The sequence below is a fragment of the Neopsephotus bourkii genome, unplaced genomic scaffold (genome assembly GCF_033783945.1).
Source record: "Neopsephotus bourkii isolate Nb327-2 ecotype Australia unplaced genomic scaffold, CSIRO-AGI_Nbou_v1 NB_318, whole genome shotgun sequence".
Taxonomy (NCBI): Eukaryota; Metazoa; Chordata; class Aves; order Psittaciformes; family Psittacidae; genus Neopsephotus; species Neopsephotus bourkii.
In genome coordinates this window covers 5718018-5732272 of record NW_026900826.1, presented here as the reverse complement: position 1 = coordinate 5732272, position 14255 = coordinate 5718018, and the positions used below count along the sequence as shown (strand labels likewise).

At 40.4% G+C, this 14255-nt stretch overlaps 2 protein-coding genes across 7 annotated transcripts in view; both read right to left on the bottom strand.

The window, feature by feature from the left end:
- Nucleotides 1-14233, bottom strand: part of RNF111 (ring finger protein 111) — a 55105-nt gene extending 40872 nt beyond the window's left edge. For 3 of the 6 annotated variants that reach the window (XR_009724597.1, XM_061347509.1, XM_061347513.1), the window contains exon 1: nt 14123-14233. Coding sequence is in view for 2 of the 6 variants with exons in the window: in XM_061347509.1 (XP_061203493.1) it covers nt 14123-14199 (77 nt within the window). In the remaining 4 variants the exon portion in view is untranslated. Of the gene's footprint in view, nt 1-515; nt 609-4128; nt 4336-4418; nt 4692-14122 lie in introns of those variants that run through there. The other 3 variants (XM_061347510.1, XM_061347511.1, XM_061347512.1) reach the window with 3 other exon arrangements.
- The window catches only part of LIPC (lipase C, hepatic type), a 241920-nt gene that overhangs the window by 61393 nt on the left and 166272 nt on the right, over nt 1-14255 (bottom strand). The gene's annotated exons all lie outside the window — the stretch shown is intronic.

Below are 14255 nucleotides of genomic sequence, written 5' to 3'. Positions count from 1 at the left end.
TTATAAAACAGCAACAATCCGAATGTAATCCAGAACTCTATTATGTCTGCTTTGATATTATGTAGCATCAAACACACCTTTATTCACAGAACAATGAGAAACACCATTGCAAACCACTCTGAATTTCCTGTTTGCTTTAATGCAGCTACAGTGATGACACACTCCAAATTTTTGAATGACAAAATTACCCAAGAATTCCAAGCAGAATACTTGTCTTCTGTCCTACAGAAAAGTACAGTATTTCAGAATTACATGCATAGTATTAGTTACTAACTGCACGATGACGTTCTGGAGACAGGTTCCTGCCTATGATCTCCCAAAGACACTCCTTGACATCAGCCCAGACAGAAAACTTTGTCTGTGCTTCACAGAGGGGTGCTACCATTACATCAGCCACAGCAATGCAAACAGCCTCACTCACTCCCTACAGCTAATTCTAGGAATCCTCACTGACTTGAAAAGTCTATTCTTAAGTGAAACAACATTATTCCAAGTTCAGCACTACTCTTACTAACCTTTGTAAAGCGATCTCAAAGATAAATCAGACCACAGTGACTATACTGGAAAGTATCATAACAAACAGTATCCATCCTCTTGGATCAGCAAAGCCTCCTTAATTTTAGCTCTAAAAAAAAAAAAAAAAAATAAAAAAAAAATAAAAAAAATCCCCAAGTCCTTCAAGATATGTTTCCTCATGCATAAGTCAATTCAGACGGGTAAAATTACCTTGAAACAGAAATGTGAGGCCACCTACAGAATAGCTACAGAATGCCTCTATAATGCTGTGCTACCTCATGTCAGAGATTTACCACCACTCTGTTCTTACGGAGAGACTACAGAAACTGCCTGGCTCTCACATCTTTAACAGAATCCAGCACAGGACAGCTACAAACAGAAGAGCTCTTCCCTATGAGTGGATCTATGGCCTGGCTCCAGATGGAATAGACAGAATGCACAGCTGGAAGCACCTCAGCTACATGAGTTGGCAGGCCAAGAGAACTCAGCACAGAGGCCTATGAGCAATTTAGCTCTCCCACAACACACTATGAATCAGCCCAAGTCCATAAGGCACCCACAGAAATCCAAGCATCAATCATCAATGAAGCATTAGCATGCACATACCCACCTGGGCAGGGAATCTGTTTGGCTTTGCACAATGGATGCAAGCAAGTGGATTTGACAAATGTGGTGCTCACAAGCACATTCTTCAGTGTAGACATTTCTCTGCTCTGTCCTACGCTTAAACTCAGTTAACTATATTACCGCTACGCAAATCATGATTTTAAGACATAAGCATTACGATTTGGCAATTAGGAACGTTTTGTCTTCAGTGAACTCGAAGACAAACATGACTGCAATGAACTTGGGAATAAGGAGTTGTAGCTTTATGAAAAAAGTTACAAAATACACTTCTTTTTATATTGGCGCTTAAGATCTTAACTAGGAACTCTGCTTCCAGAGTCAGCTAAGGAAGTTCTGAGCCACACAGCCACCAAAAATAAGTTTAAAATTATTTCTTAGTCCCCCTGGCAGTTTTGACCTTTGAGGTACATGTAACTGTTCTTAATGCAGTGTCACTTTGCAAGCACTTCTAGATAATCTTTGAGGAGCAAAATAAGACAGGATCTTTGACACAACTGCTAACAAAAGCTTTGCAAGTGAGAATTATGAAATTAACCATAAGGACAGTTTTATGCTGTTCTTCAGGAAAGCTGTGGGAAGTAGGGGATTCTGCAGATACTAAACTGAGTAGATCTATCAGTTTAAGAGGGAAGGACAATGAAGCAGGACTTCCTCACACTTCACTCAGTAGAGCCAAGCAGCAGTGGGTAAAAGCAAACATTTTACCCGACAGCAGCCAAGTATCAGGATAGCACTTTATTGGCAAAAAATATATCAAAGTCTCTTTCTAATAAAGTTGTGAGCCAACCTTCACTTGGTAAGGAAGTTTAATAAGGAAGACATCACTTTAATTCACAGTAGTTACTGTCCAAATAGTATAAAGTATATAAAACAGCAAAATAATCTTGTAAGCAAAATTTCTGGATTAGTGAAAGAAATGTTTTCCTTTCTTTCTTCCTTCCCCTCTGTTCCATTAGGGGTCTCTGTGAGGCCTGACATCAGCCAACAAAAAAGAACACTAATCTAAACTTAAGCCTGAAGGAAGTTCACTCCTGTAACCCTCTGGCTGCAGATAAATTTTCTGTTTAAGAGCACTGTAGAAATTAGAAGCAACTGATTGCTGTCACACTGACAAAACTTAAGGGACTATGAATGGGAATAAGCATCCTATTCCTATGCTGTACTTGTGTCCTATATGACATGACTCAATATGCACACTTCTAAATCTCAACCTCACTGACATGCAAACAGCTAAAGCGCTATGGATCTGGTGATAAAGCTGACTTAAAGGAGGTTGTACACGGTTAAACCTGTTTGGAAATCTTTATACAACATCTGCTTATGGTAAATTCATCTCTGTACTACCTCCATTGTTTACACGTGAACTAAACCCGTTCCTCATCCTGTCCCCCAGAGCCATATTTTCTCCATTTATTAAGCTGCCTGACATCTAAGCCTCCATAGCTCATCAGCTAGGGAGGGGGGCACTATTATCTGTGTCTTTTCAAAAGACTATCCTCACCATTAGAGGAAATATGAACAACTGAAATGAAAGATTCTTCATTTGGGGGAAAAAAGGCAGTAACTGTTGTCAGCTAATTGTAACATGGCCACCTGCACTGAAAGACAAGAGTGTTACAACTGATCTGGTTACACAGGCCTACAAAGTCATTAATTTAAAGATAAAATAGAAGTCACAGCTATGTTAAGATACACTCTTAATACACTTTAATAAAAGCCGCTGCTTCATAAAGGACACATTTCTGAAAGGTCAGAATGTTCCCATCCACGTTGTGAAAAGACATGTGAAATATGCATGAATACTAAGAGCTGTTGCTCACCCCCAAGCTCCCAATACTAGACATAACCACAGCGGTAGCTGCCAGGGCTTCAATCGTCAAAACAAACAGACTTTTAAACACACAAGACATCAAGAGTATTAAAACAGGAAGTTTGGTGTCTTACACACTTTCATTTGACTAGAGTGACATGCTAAATATGCTCACAGCCTCTTCTGTCTTATGAATTCAATAGGCCTTTTTATACTGTGGATGAGAACACGAGACAGGTGACCAGAAGTCCATCCAGTGAACCAAGATCCTATCTTTCCCTACCAAGGCTTGCACATCAGCAAGAATACAAATTTGAATTGGTGATAATCTGGGCTTTTTGGTTGGGGACTACCTTAGGCAGTCCCTCTAGCCAACAAAAAGATGACTAAAAGCTTTTAAATTGGTGGAGAACTACTTCGATGGAAAGACTACAGGTATCTGAAATATAAAAAGCTTCAATTTTTAAGAGTGAAAAAATATTCCAGTTCTTTAAATACTGGTTTTCCTAAAAAATGTTTCTACTAAATATCCAGAATTAATTTATCTTCAGAGTTTTCTACTGGTTACAAAAAAGCCAATGTAAGGCTTTTATTTCACCACCTGAAAAACCTCATTTTCCTCTATTAGCTTACAATACAGATATTCCACCATAATAAATGCTACCTAGGTCTCTATGCCAAGCAGTCAATTCTTTTATTAATTTTGTCAGATATTTGTTTCTGAACTAACTGCATTAAAATCAAGCAAAGTCAAGCTACTGTGGCACAATCTTACCTCCTGGGTTATATTTTCTTTGGGAGAATTACTCGAGTACCAGGAATTAAGGGTATCATTTAATCAGCTAATGCAATCAGGCCTTCTGATTCCACAAAACCACTTCAAGCCATAGAAGAGCTTACTCAACGCAAAAATTCCACAAATGTGTGCTCAGCTCTAATCACCGGCAAAGACACTTAAAAGAAGTACACGGACCCTTAACACCTGCCCACTGCAGTGAGTTACAAACCCGGGTCCCCCCGAGGATCCTGGCCTACATTTCTGAATGAACGCTGCTTCCTTGTTTATGAGGCAAAGAAACCCGAAAATGATTTTATTTTTTTCAATATGGGGTAAAAAACAGGATGCCAACTTCGCAAACACCACAAATGACGTTCTAAAATCCACTATTACACACACGAATAAAACTCATTTCCGTAAGGGAGAATTTGTGACCAATTCTCAAGGAGCCAGCCCCCGAGGAGTGCTGCGCTTCCCGCAGTGAGGACGCTGCTTTGTGCGCCAGCGAGGCACTCAAACACACAGGAACACCCCCCACGAAGCGCCTCTCGCCGAGCTGCCCCGCGCCCCTCCGGCCGGTTCCGCGGGAGGGCAGGGAGCCCAACGCCCGCTACCGGCCAGCCCAACCGACACGGGATAACGCCCCACAGGACGCGGGCAGCACCCCGGCCCCGCCGCCCGCCGTACCTGAAACGATAAGGCCGAGGGGGAAACGGCGGGTACCGCCGGCGCCCTGCTCAGGGCCGGAGTGTGGGAAGCGGCCCCGGCGGCCAGTCACATGAACCAGCAACGCTGGCTCAGGCAGCTCGCTCCGCTCGGCCGGTCCGCAGCCGCCGGGCCTGTTGACACGCCGCGCGGCGGGCGGCGTTTTGTTGTTGCGCAGCCCCCGCAACTGCCGCCGCTCCCTCCCCAGCGCAGCGCGACGCTCGGCGCTGCTTTACAGCAGTCCGCAAAGCGCAGCCGCGCCGGCTCACGCCCCTCCTTCTGATAGGCCCCGCTCCCGGCGCTCCCTGCCGGGCAGCAGCAGTACTACAGCGCGAGGCTCCCCCGAGCTCCAGGTGACCGGTACGAGCCCGGCACGGAACCGGCGTTCGCAGCGCTGCCCGGCCGCGGGGCACAACGGCTGCTGGTGCGCCTCCCCTTTAGATCTCGAGGTGTGTCTTCACCTCGTTCCTCGGTGCCTGACGCTGCTGGGCTACACCCACCATGCCGCCCCGCGGCACTGCCGCGCTTTGTCACATCACTGCGCGTCCTTGGACACCGCCAGGTCTGCTGCTCCAGGGACTGCAGTACTGCACCGTACTGCCTTCCCCGCAGCCAACAACAGGAGCAGCGGCTAGGAAGTGCAGACAACCCTCATTTACTGTCTTTAGAAACAGAGATTTAATTTGCATTTACTGCAGTAATGTACTTTCTGATTAGGAACAGGTGAGCCTGCCTACTCTGCCACACTACCAATGTGAGTAAATCTTGTACGGAACTTCTCCAGCAGATAGATGTTCCTTCTGCACATCAACCAAGTCCCACACCTCCCTAACAGCACAGTAAGCATCACAGCTTTGTGGAGTCTCTCAGTCTTTATTAACTTTGTAACTGCTCAAGCCTGCCGAAGGCCATGCTATCTTTGTGCCAGAGAAGACTTTTCATCAATGTTAGCGTACACATTCAGAATAGTACCAGCTTAAAACACCGCACAGAAAAGGGCTGTACACTGTCAGTGACAAACAGATACATAAACCCAAGATTTCGGAACAGAAAGTGCAGTCTGATCTTCCAGTAAATATCTTGCTCAGACTGCACTGCCACCACAGTCAGCAGTACACAAGCGTTCTTGTTTTGGAGGAGCCAACTAACCTTCATGCATCATTATGAAAGAAGCGTTCATTGGGGAAAAAATGCATTTTGAGACTATTAATTGAATGAGTTTCTGAATGGAATTTCCTTAAAGCAAAAGTGGATGAAATAACAGAAATTATTTCTCAAACAAGGTAAAAAAAAAAGGTTTAAGGAAAGACTGTTTCAACAAATGCCTACTTCAAACAGAAACACCTTTAAAAGGACACACTTCTAAGGGGCAGGAGAAAAGATTGCTAAGCAAAGGAATAGCTGAATCTCAAAGCAGAAACAAAGTGCAAAATATGCTAGACCACATAAATTATACAAAAATAAAAAAGTTTTTCAGCTTTATGTATAATATGAGAGCACAGAAAAAAGTGAGAGCCACACATAACGAAGGCAAAAAAAATCACAGGTGATTTCCTGTGGTTCCAGAACCAAAATAATAATACATTTCAGTTCTCAATAAAGAAAAAAAATAGAGGTCATCCATCATTAACTTGTTACCTTTTCTACATAGGGTGTCTTTTGTTTGTTTGGTTTTGGTTGTTTATTTGTAGGATCACAGAAATACAGTACCCCACATCCAGCCAATGACATTGGGCCACACATGAAAAACAAACTGAAAGGGAAGAATGAGGATCAGTATAATGCTCAAAAGGAGATGGCAACAGTTGGAAGAAGGTCCTATCACATTCAACAGAGGTCACTAATTGCTTGACTGTGTAAGGAATTTTAGTATTTTTGGTTAATGACTGGAGCCAAAGTTGGAATAATTAAAATCTGCTGTCTGGGGGGGGGAGGGGAGGGGAGGAGGAAGTAAGACAATACATAGGAAGAACTGAATGACCCTGAAGACCAGACTAATTGGAGCAAGGTTAAAAAAAGTAGAATGAAATATAAAGAATGTGCACTTAAACACTGACTAAAAGTTTTGGGATATATTCGGTATTTGTCAGGTAGAAGGCAGCAGGATGAGAACTTCAATAAATTCTGTAATTAAGAAAATGATCAACAGCCAACATCATGATGTAGGCATTAATAAGCAAACATGTCTGTACAGTATTTTAGTCTAAATATATTTTGGGGGAGAGCTTTCAATGCTATTTTAATATAATTTATTAAATTAAAATAAATAAATATTTATTTTAAATATTAAAAATGCATATAAATATAAAATAGCTATATATGATATATAAAATATAAAAGTAAAATTATCAAAAATTAAAAATAAAAAATATAATAAAATATAAAATAATTTGTGATGTAGTCTTAAAACTGCTTTATGCAACTTTTTTTATATGTATCCAGAGAAGATGACAGGACAGAGAAGATCTTAACAGGATATGTATCCAGAGAAGATCTTAACAGGACACTCAAGGGCACATAGCATATATGCAAGGAAGCAAATGAAATCTGGCTGGATTACCTTAAGAAATGAGACACGAGCATTTTCTGTAAGCTGATCAGAGGCTAATACTAATCAAAAAAAAAAAAACAAACAAACACATATGAACTAGTTATGTATTTACCGACTCTCTTAATAATCATTCAGTGCCAAAGATGACAGAAAGGTTATTCTTGGCAGAGAAAATATAATCACTCTGTGCTCATCTATTAAAAAGACATACAGAGATCATCTCAAAAACAAAACACAAGGGGCTAAAGAGTGGCTAGAAATTTCTGTTCACAAATTAAAAAGCAATGCAGGGTAAGTATAAATACTTAATTTTCTCACAGTGCCAGTCAGAGTGGCCACAATCTGCAAATGCTTTAACTGTGTATCATATGATAGACCTTTCCTCCTTGGGTAAATTAAAGGCAGAATTCCTAGGATATTTATTAGTTATGATTCCCTAAATCCACTATGGGCTACCAGTCGACAGTAATCTAGTACACTGTGGGCCAGCTCACCCTTTAATTAACACTTGATAGAAATTAGTTTGTCAATTATTGACTGGGTATTAACATAATTTTTAAAGAAAAGTGATAAGAGAAATTAACTTCAAAGCCCAGAATTATTCACAAGTACTTTGAAATAGTTTATTTAAATGTTTAACTTCTATGTATGTCCTTTGATACAGCTATTAAAGTTACTGCTGCCATTACTTTAGGATCTCACAGAGACAAACAGCTGTCTTGAAAGTATTTTATGGATTCCTTGGACAAAACCAATTCTCCTTTTCACACTTCTTAGCTACAGAAAACTAAAAGGTTTACTTCATTCATTTAGATCACTAATGCAAATTTCAGAATAGCTGTCAGGTTATGGTGTCATCAATTCATACTGAACTCTTCAACTTCTAACTAGAGCAAACCAAAACCACTTATACACACACCCCAGGGCCTGGCAGAACTAAAGACAGAGAAGAAGCTATCTTACCTAAGATATGCTTTGATCTTATCTCAGATCAAAATATGCCAGCCACCAGGAGGCTGCACTTTACATTTTTGGCAAAAAGACAAAAAACAAAGCAAACCCCTATCTGAGGTACCTTCAGCAGCTTGGCTTCATAATTGGACACAGTTCTATGCAGAACTGCTGTATCAGTCTGCTCATTCATGAATGAAAGTGAGGGACAGCTTTTTCCAGATGCACACACCAGCTTCTGGAACACAGTCCCACTGGGCACAAGGCCAAGATGAAAGCTGCACACTTTCATAAAGACGTGTCTTTGATCAGAGCTCTTTTAACTCCAAGCCTGGTAGAGTCCAGGACAGTAGGAACAGCATGCACTGACAAATCTGCCTATACACAGGACTATCTATCTACTGTCACAAATACTGCTGCTGGAGTAGCACAAAATCACTTGCAGCCAGAGTATTAGTCCAAGTGAAACAGCTCATCCTTGACATTTACATGATCTGTAGTTGTGTAGATTTAAAATAGACCATACTTAAGCATTTATCTAAATGTGTTAAGTCAATTTACAGTTACTAATACTAATCAACTGTAAAGCTTCTCATGGTAGTATGTTGCGAGGATAACACAAACATCACAAAAATGGGATTGATATTCAGATGACATAAATTGCCACAGCTCCAATCAATCCAGATGAAGATTTTACCGGTGAAATCTAGAGAAATAGGGAAGAGATTAAAAATGCTGCATGATTTGTATAACAAAAAATTGCTTGTAGGAAACAAGAAAAGACTAACGCATGTGCAGAGTTGAAAATAAAACTTGATAGCTGTCTGTGCTATATGTTTTATGATGGTAAACACAGAAGATTTTCTAATGCGACTGATCGAAGAGCTTTCAAAAGCTCTGGAAAATAACACCCACCCCTCAGGTAACTGTGTATTTTAAACATACATGGAAGAACAAAATACCCTACATTACAGCAAAACATAGATACAGAAATGACCCACTAGTCACTGGTAATTTAATTTCTTATTGTAAAGCCTCATAGAGATGTGAAAGGTTAGGAACAGCATTTTCGTAACATGTTACTTTCAGAAATTATGCAAATCCCTGCTAAGGTCTCGAGCAGTTAGATGTTCTAAGTGAGATATTTCAAGTATTTAAACTGTCATATAATTATAAAGATGTGGTATATGTAATTGCTTAGAACTAACAAGTTTGTTGACAATATTTTTAATAGGTCTTTTTCTTATCAAAAGACAAGTATGCCATCAATCTGTTAATAGAAAGATCACATGAGAAATTCCTTTATATTCTTTCAGTGCTTGTACAATAATGGGGCCAAAGATATTTCTGCATTTAAACAATGAATCATTAGCTAATTTTAGGGCAATTACATTTAAAACAAACAAAAACATCCTGCATTTAATGATCTGATTTTACACCAAGAAATTCAATAGCCAATTCCTAGCATGTACATGTATTTTCAGTAGTAAAATAAAGGAAAATATTCATGTTTGATTTACAAGTAGATCCATGTTCTTCTGCTTGCTGTTCTGTAGAAGAATTACAGGAAGAGCTACTCAGAGATCAGAAACTCACTTCTGTAACCTTCTTCTCTCTTCTCCTGACTGATCATCATACAGTGTATCAATAATACATCAAAAAGAAAACTACATATTTGGAGTGCAAAAGGTTGGTTTTTTATAGAAGTAATGCAAATTAAATTATCAGTGATTTTTAATCTTAAAATTTATCTATTGTCTGTCAGGTATGAAAAATGTCTCAAATTACATTATTCATTTTTGCTTTGTCTTCAAAGCAGAGAAACAGTGCAGCAAACATAACAGCTAATAATTTTTACACATAAGCTTGGCAAGAGGTTTGAATACAGTCAGATTGATACCAGGAATTACTAAAACCAAAGTTTGGAACTGTAGTAACCAGACAAGGTAACATGAGAACTGGGACAAAACTCAGTGCCTTTAAAAGCAAAAAGGACTCTTCCTATTGTTTTCAGTTAACCTAGCATCAACCTAACCTCACACTCTTTTAAAGAAGGGTTTGGTTAGATCCAAAAGGAACTGAGTCATTGTATCATTTATTGCTGTAATAACTAGCTTTGATGTAGTCAGCACCCAAAGTAGAATCCAAAATACTGTACTTGAAACTTGGATTTCTGAAGCAAACAAACAAAAGCCTAAAGTTGAAAGGAAAGCACACATTGAAAACACGAGTTTTTAAACCACCAGTATGTTAAACAGAGAACAGAATACAACTTCGCTGATAAAAAGATACGTCTCAGATGAGACAGGATCCTGTTAAACTGTAGGTACTTTATTTGGAGATGATCTTCCAGCACCCTCAAGCCCTCCCCTTTCCTTAAACCAACATCGCTCATAAGGGATATGGACAAATGCGTGGCTGTGCAAAAGAGGAGAAAACCGGGACAGGCTATTCAGTGGTAGCTTAAGGCTCCAGCCAGGAGGCTTCCTCACAAGAAAAAAGGTAAGAACTATGTTTTAAAAACATTGACTGTCACTGCACTTTTACAGATCCCAACCATGTTAAAACTGCACAGAGTATACCAACTGCATTATGCCATAAAAAAAAAGATGAAACAGCTAGTGTTTGGTCCTTCATTGCATTTTACTGTGAGGCTGACAATAGGCTGGTCAGCACTGTTGAATCCAGGATCATTTTCTATGCACAGAAAAAAATGACAGAGCCTTAAATTAGATTCAAAATCCAAGGACATTCATGACTTGCAAGAGTCTCACATATAAGGGACAAAAAAGAATTTACACAAGCACAATCGTGGACTCCTTGTCTTTGTTGTAATTTAAATGTAAGTATCTGAGCCAAACATTTTTCTTCTTCAGAAGTCTCTTACCATTTCCTAATCAAACTTTACCACAAATTCCAGAAACTAATGGCATAAAACAAGCTTTTTGAAACAACTACAACTTTTTCAATAAGAGACTACAAAAGGACAAAGACAGTATTTTTCTTAAAAAAACCTAAAAGGCAACCATAAAATCAAACAGAAACCAACAAACTTGATTAAAATTCCTGAACAAATTCAAAGTATTTGTACATACCTGGAAAATAACAAAGTGACGAACAACTAACATCGTTTGTGCCTGAAAATCTATCAAAACAACTTAATTCTGGTTCTACAGACATGAATAAACTGAAAATCTTCACTTTATGAGGATATGCTCATAAAACCACAGCTGACCAGTACTACAATATGCAGAACTCAAGACAAGAATCTGAAATCACTGCGGAGGGTGAGGTGGGAGGAGAAAATTCTGTAAGTGCTAGTTCAAAGTTCTGCACTTAACAAGAAATAATCAATTGCCCAGAAAAGAGACACTGTAATAAACTTACTGGAAAGAAACCAATATGTAGAGCACATCACAAGCAGAGTATGTCAACAAGTTTGTAAGGTTGAAAAAGGCATACACACTACTGAGATACATAATCAGAAGTGTGGTCACCAAAATAACTTTGAGAACCTGTGGAAAGACTGGACAGGAGCTAGAGGGGTGCAAGAACAAAAGGTCATCTTGTTTCAGAGTTCTGACATAAAATAGGAAATAATCCATGCTTTTAATAAAAATAAAATAGCCTGAGCAAAAATACAGTAATAACCTTAGTTTATGCAAAAAGACGCTGCAAAAATAAAGGGAACACTGTAATAGAATAGAATCATAGAACAGTTAGGGTTGGAAAGGACCTTAAGATCATTTAGTTCCAACCCGCCTGCCATGGGCAAGGACACCTCCCACTAAACCATGTCACCCAAGGCTTCGTCCAATCTGGCCCTGAACACCACCAGGGATGGAGCATTCACAACTCCTCTGGGCAACCCATTCCAGTGCCTCACCACCCTCACAATAAAGAATTTCTTCCTTATATCCAATCTAAACTTCCCATGTTTAAATTTAAACCCATTACCCCTTATCCTGTCAGTACAGTCCTTGATGAAGAGTCCCCTTCAGCCTCCTTGCAGGCCCCCTTCAGATACTGGAAAGCTGCTATGAGGTCTCCATGCAGCTTCTCTTTTCCAGGCTGAACAGCCTCAACTTTTTCAGCCTGTCCTTCATATTCACTTTGAACAAGTAGGTTAAACTGCAGCAAAAGGGATTTAACCTAAACATTCAAAAAAGGATAGTTAAGGACTAGACTAGGCTGCCTGAGAAATGAGCGAATCTGTATTTAAGGCTTTAAGATCACTTTAGGTAAGTATCAGTCAAGGTTATTCTAATAATCCTGCCTTGAGGCAAGAGGATGACCAAGAACACATTTTAAGGTCACTTTTGGCTCTGTTGCCTGTTTTCTTATTTGGGAGGTGTGTTAAGTGTACAGCTGTAACATCTGCATTACATCAACCAGCAAGCAGTAAGGTTCAGGTAAGTAAAGCAAACCCCATAAAAGAACAGCACTGTATTTCTTACCCCTCTTCTTTCCAGAAAGTGGACACATTAAACTTGTCCTCACCAATACTAGAGCCTAACCCAAGGGTTTTGTGTGTGTTTGTCCGACAGTTTACCACAGTAACACTGACTGTCCTGATTGAGACTGTGCTGCACTGATGAATTCAATATAATATGTAAATGAAACAGATTTAAGACTTTTTCATGCATTGTTGAAGTGTTATACAATCACAAAACCCTTTTTCTATGGTCTAAATTTAAGCTACAGAGCTGATTTACTCACCTCAAAAGTCAAATCTAGCGTATATGATGTTAATACAAACGTTACTGCAGCAGATAGCATATAATTCATTTACGATTGTTCTTTTTATAAAATCTTGGTACCAAGTGCAACAGCAGCATTATATATTTAAAACATAGATGCAATTATCAGTCCAAACTTATTTTCTCTTATACCTTTGTGTGTTCTTAACTTTTAAGTACATGAATATTAGTCTTTGTTAACTGATAACTATCTAAGCAAAGTATTATTTAAATACTTCAAATGCATTTTGAAAAGAAAGAAAAGGGCAGTGTTACAAATCTTTTAAGATTCAGGGCTTTATTTGCACAAAAGATTGCTTAACCAAAATTTATTAAGTAAAATAACCCTTTATTTTTATCAATATGCAAATTCTGAATGAACAGGCAAGGCAAGGACTGTCGCAACTTAAACGGATTTAGACATACTTAAATTCACAGATTTGTCTCTTTCCTAGATTTAATAGCAGCTGTGACATCTAATATCGACAAAGTAACTTCAAATGCTCCCTACAGAAAGTGAATTAGTTTCATTACCTATTCCAAATGCAGAATAAATTATAACAAAAAATACTTTATTTGTTAACAACTTAAAACATTAGTATTGTACTTCTATAACACTTCCAGTAAAAAACTGTTATGCCAATAGATCTGATTCTCCCTAGGTTGTTCTTCCTCTGATCTTCAAAAACCACTAGTGCTACTGATTAAAGGAGCTACTATTTCACCTGAGTAAAAGAGAGAAACCCAGCATCAATTATTTAAGCATATTTACTAAAACCTGCGAAGTCAGTGGCCAGAGCAAGCAAGAACGTACAACCCAACTTAATGGAAACGCACAGACACCCATACACATTTTGCGGTTATAGCAAAGAATTAACCTGACACGAGCTCAATGAACGCTTCGCTGCAAGAGCCTGCAAACTTTTCACATCCCACGGCGAAGAGGAAGCCGGCAGCAGGATCCCGCTCCAGGAGCCCCCGCACCTGTACCCCGAGCTCCACAGAGCAATCTCACGGTGTTCGCACTTAAATCTAACGCACACGCACATGCAAACACCGCACGCTGATTATCTGGTAATTTTTACTGAACAACCCCGCAGCTGCATAGTCTTCAACCAGAACTCTCAAAAGAAACCAGCGAACCGCAAGCCCAAACACTCGCGGTTAGAGCGGTGCTTCTAGGGGCCGGTCCCAGCCCGGGAGCCAGCGGCACCTCCCCACCTTAGCGCAGGCCCGCAACCCAACGCCTCCCGCCAGGCCAAGCCCAGCTCCGCCGCATCCCGCACCGCCCCAGGGCACCTCATGGCTCTCGACGCCGCTCCCTGTAGAACCAAGAGCCCAGCCCCTCGCGGCACCAGGCGTGCACAGCCCGTCCTTCCTGGGCGGGCTTCGCAGGCCGCAGACCAACCCTGCACCCCCCGCCCACCCCGCCCGCCGCCGCCAACCTCTCGCGGGGAGGTCTCAGCTTCAGGTGAGCCACAGCGCGCCTGCGCTGCGCCTCCAGGTCGGCCGCGGCCTCCATCCGGGTACTCTTCGGCCCGGCCGGGCGGGGGGAGTTTCATTGTGCGTGCAGCTGCC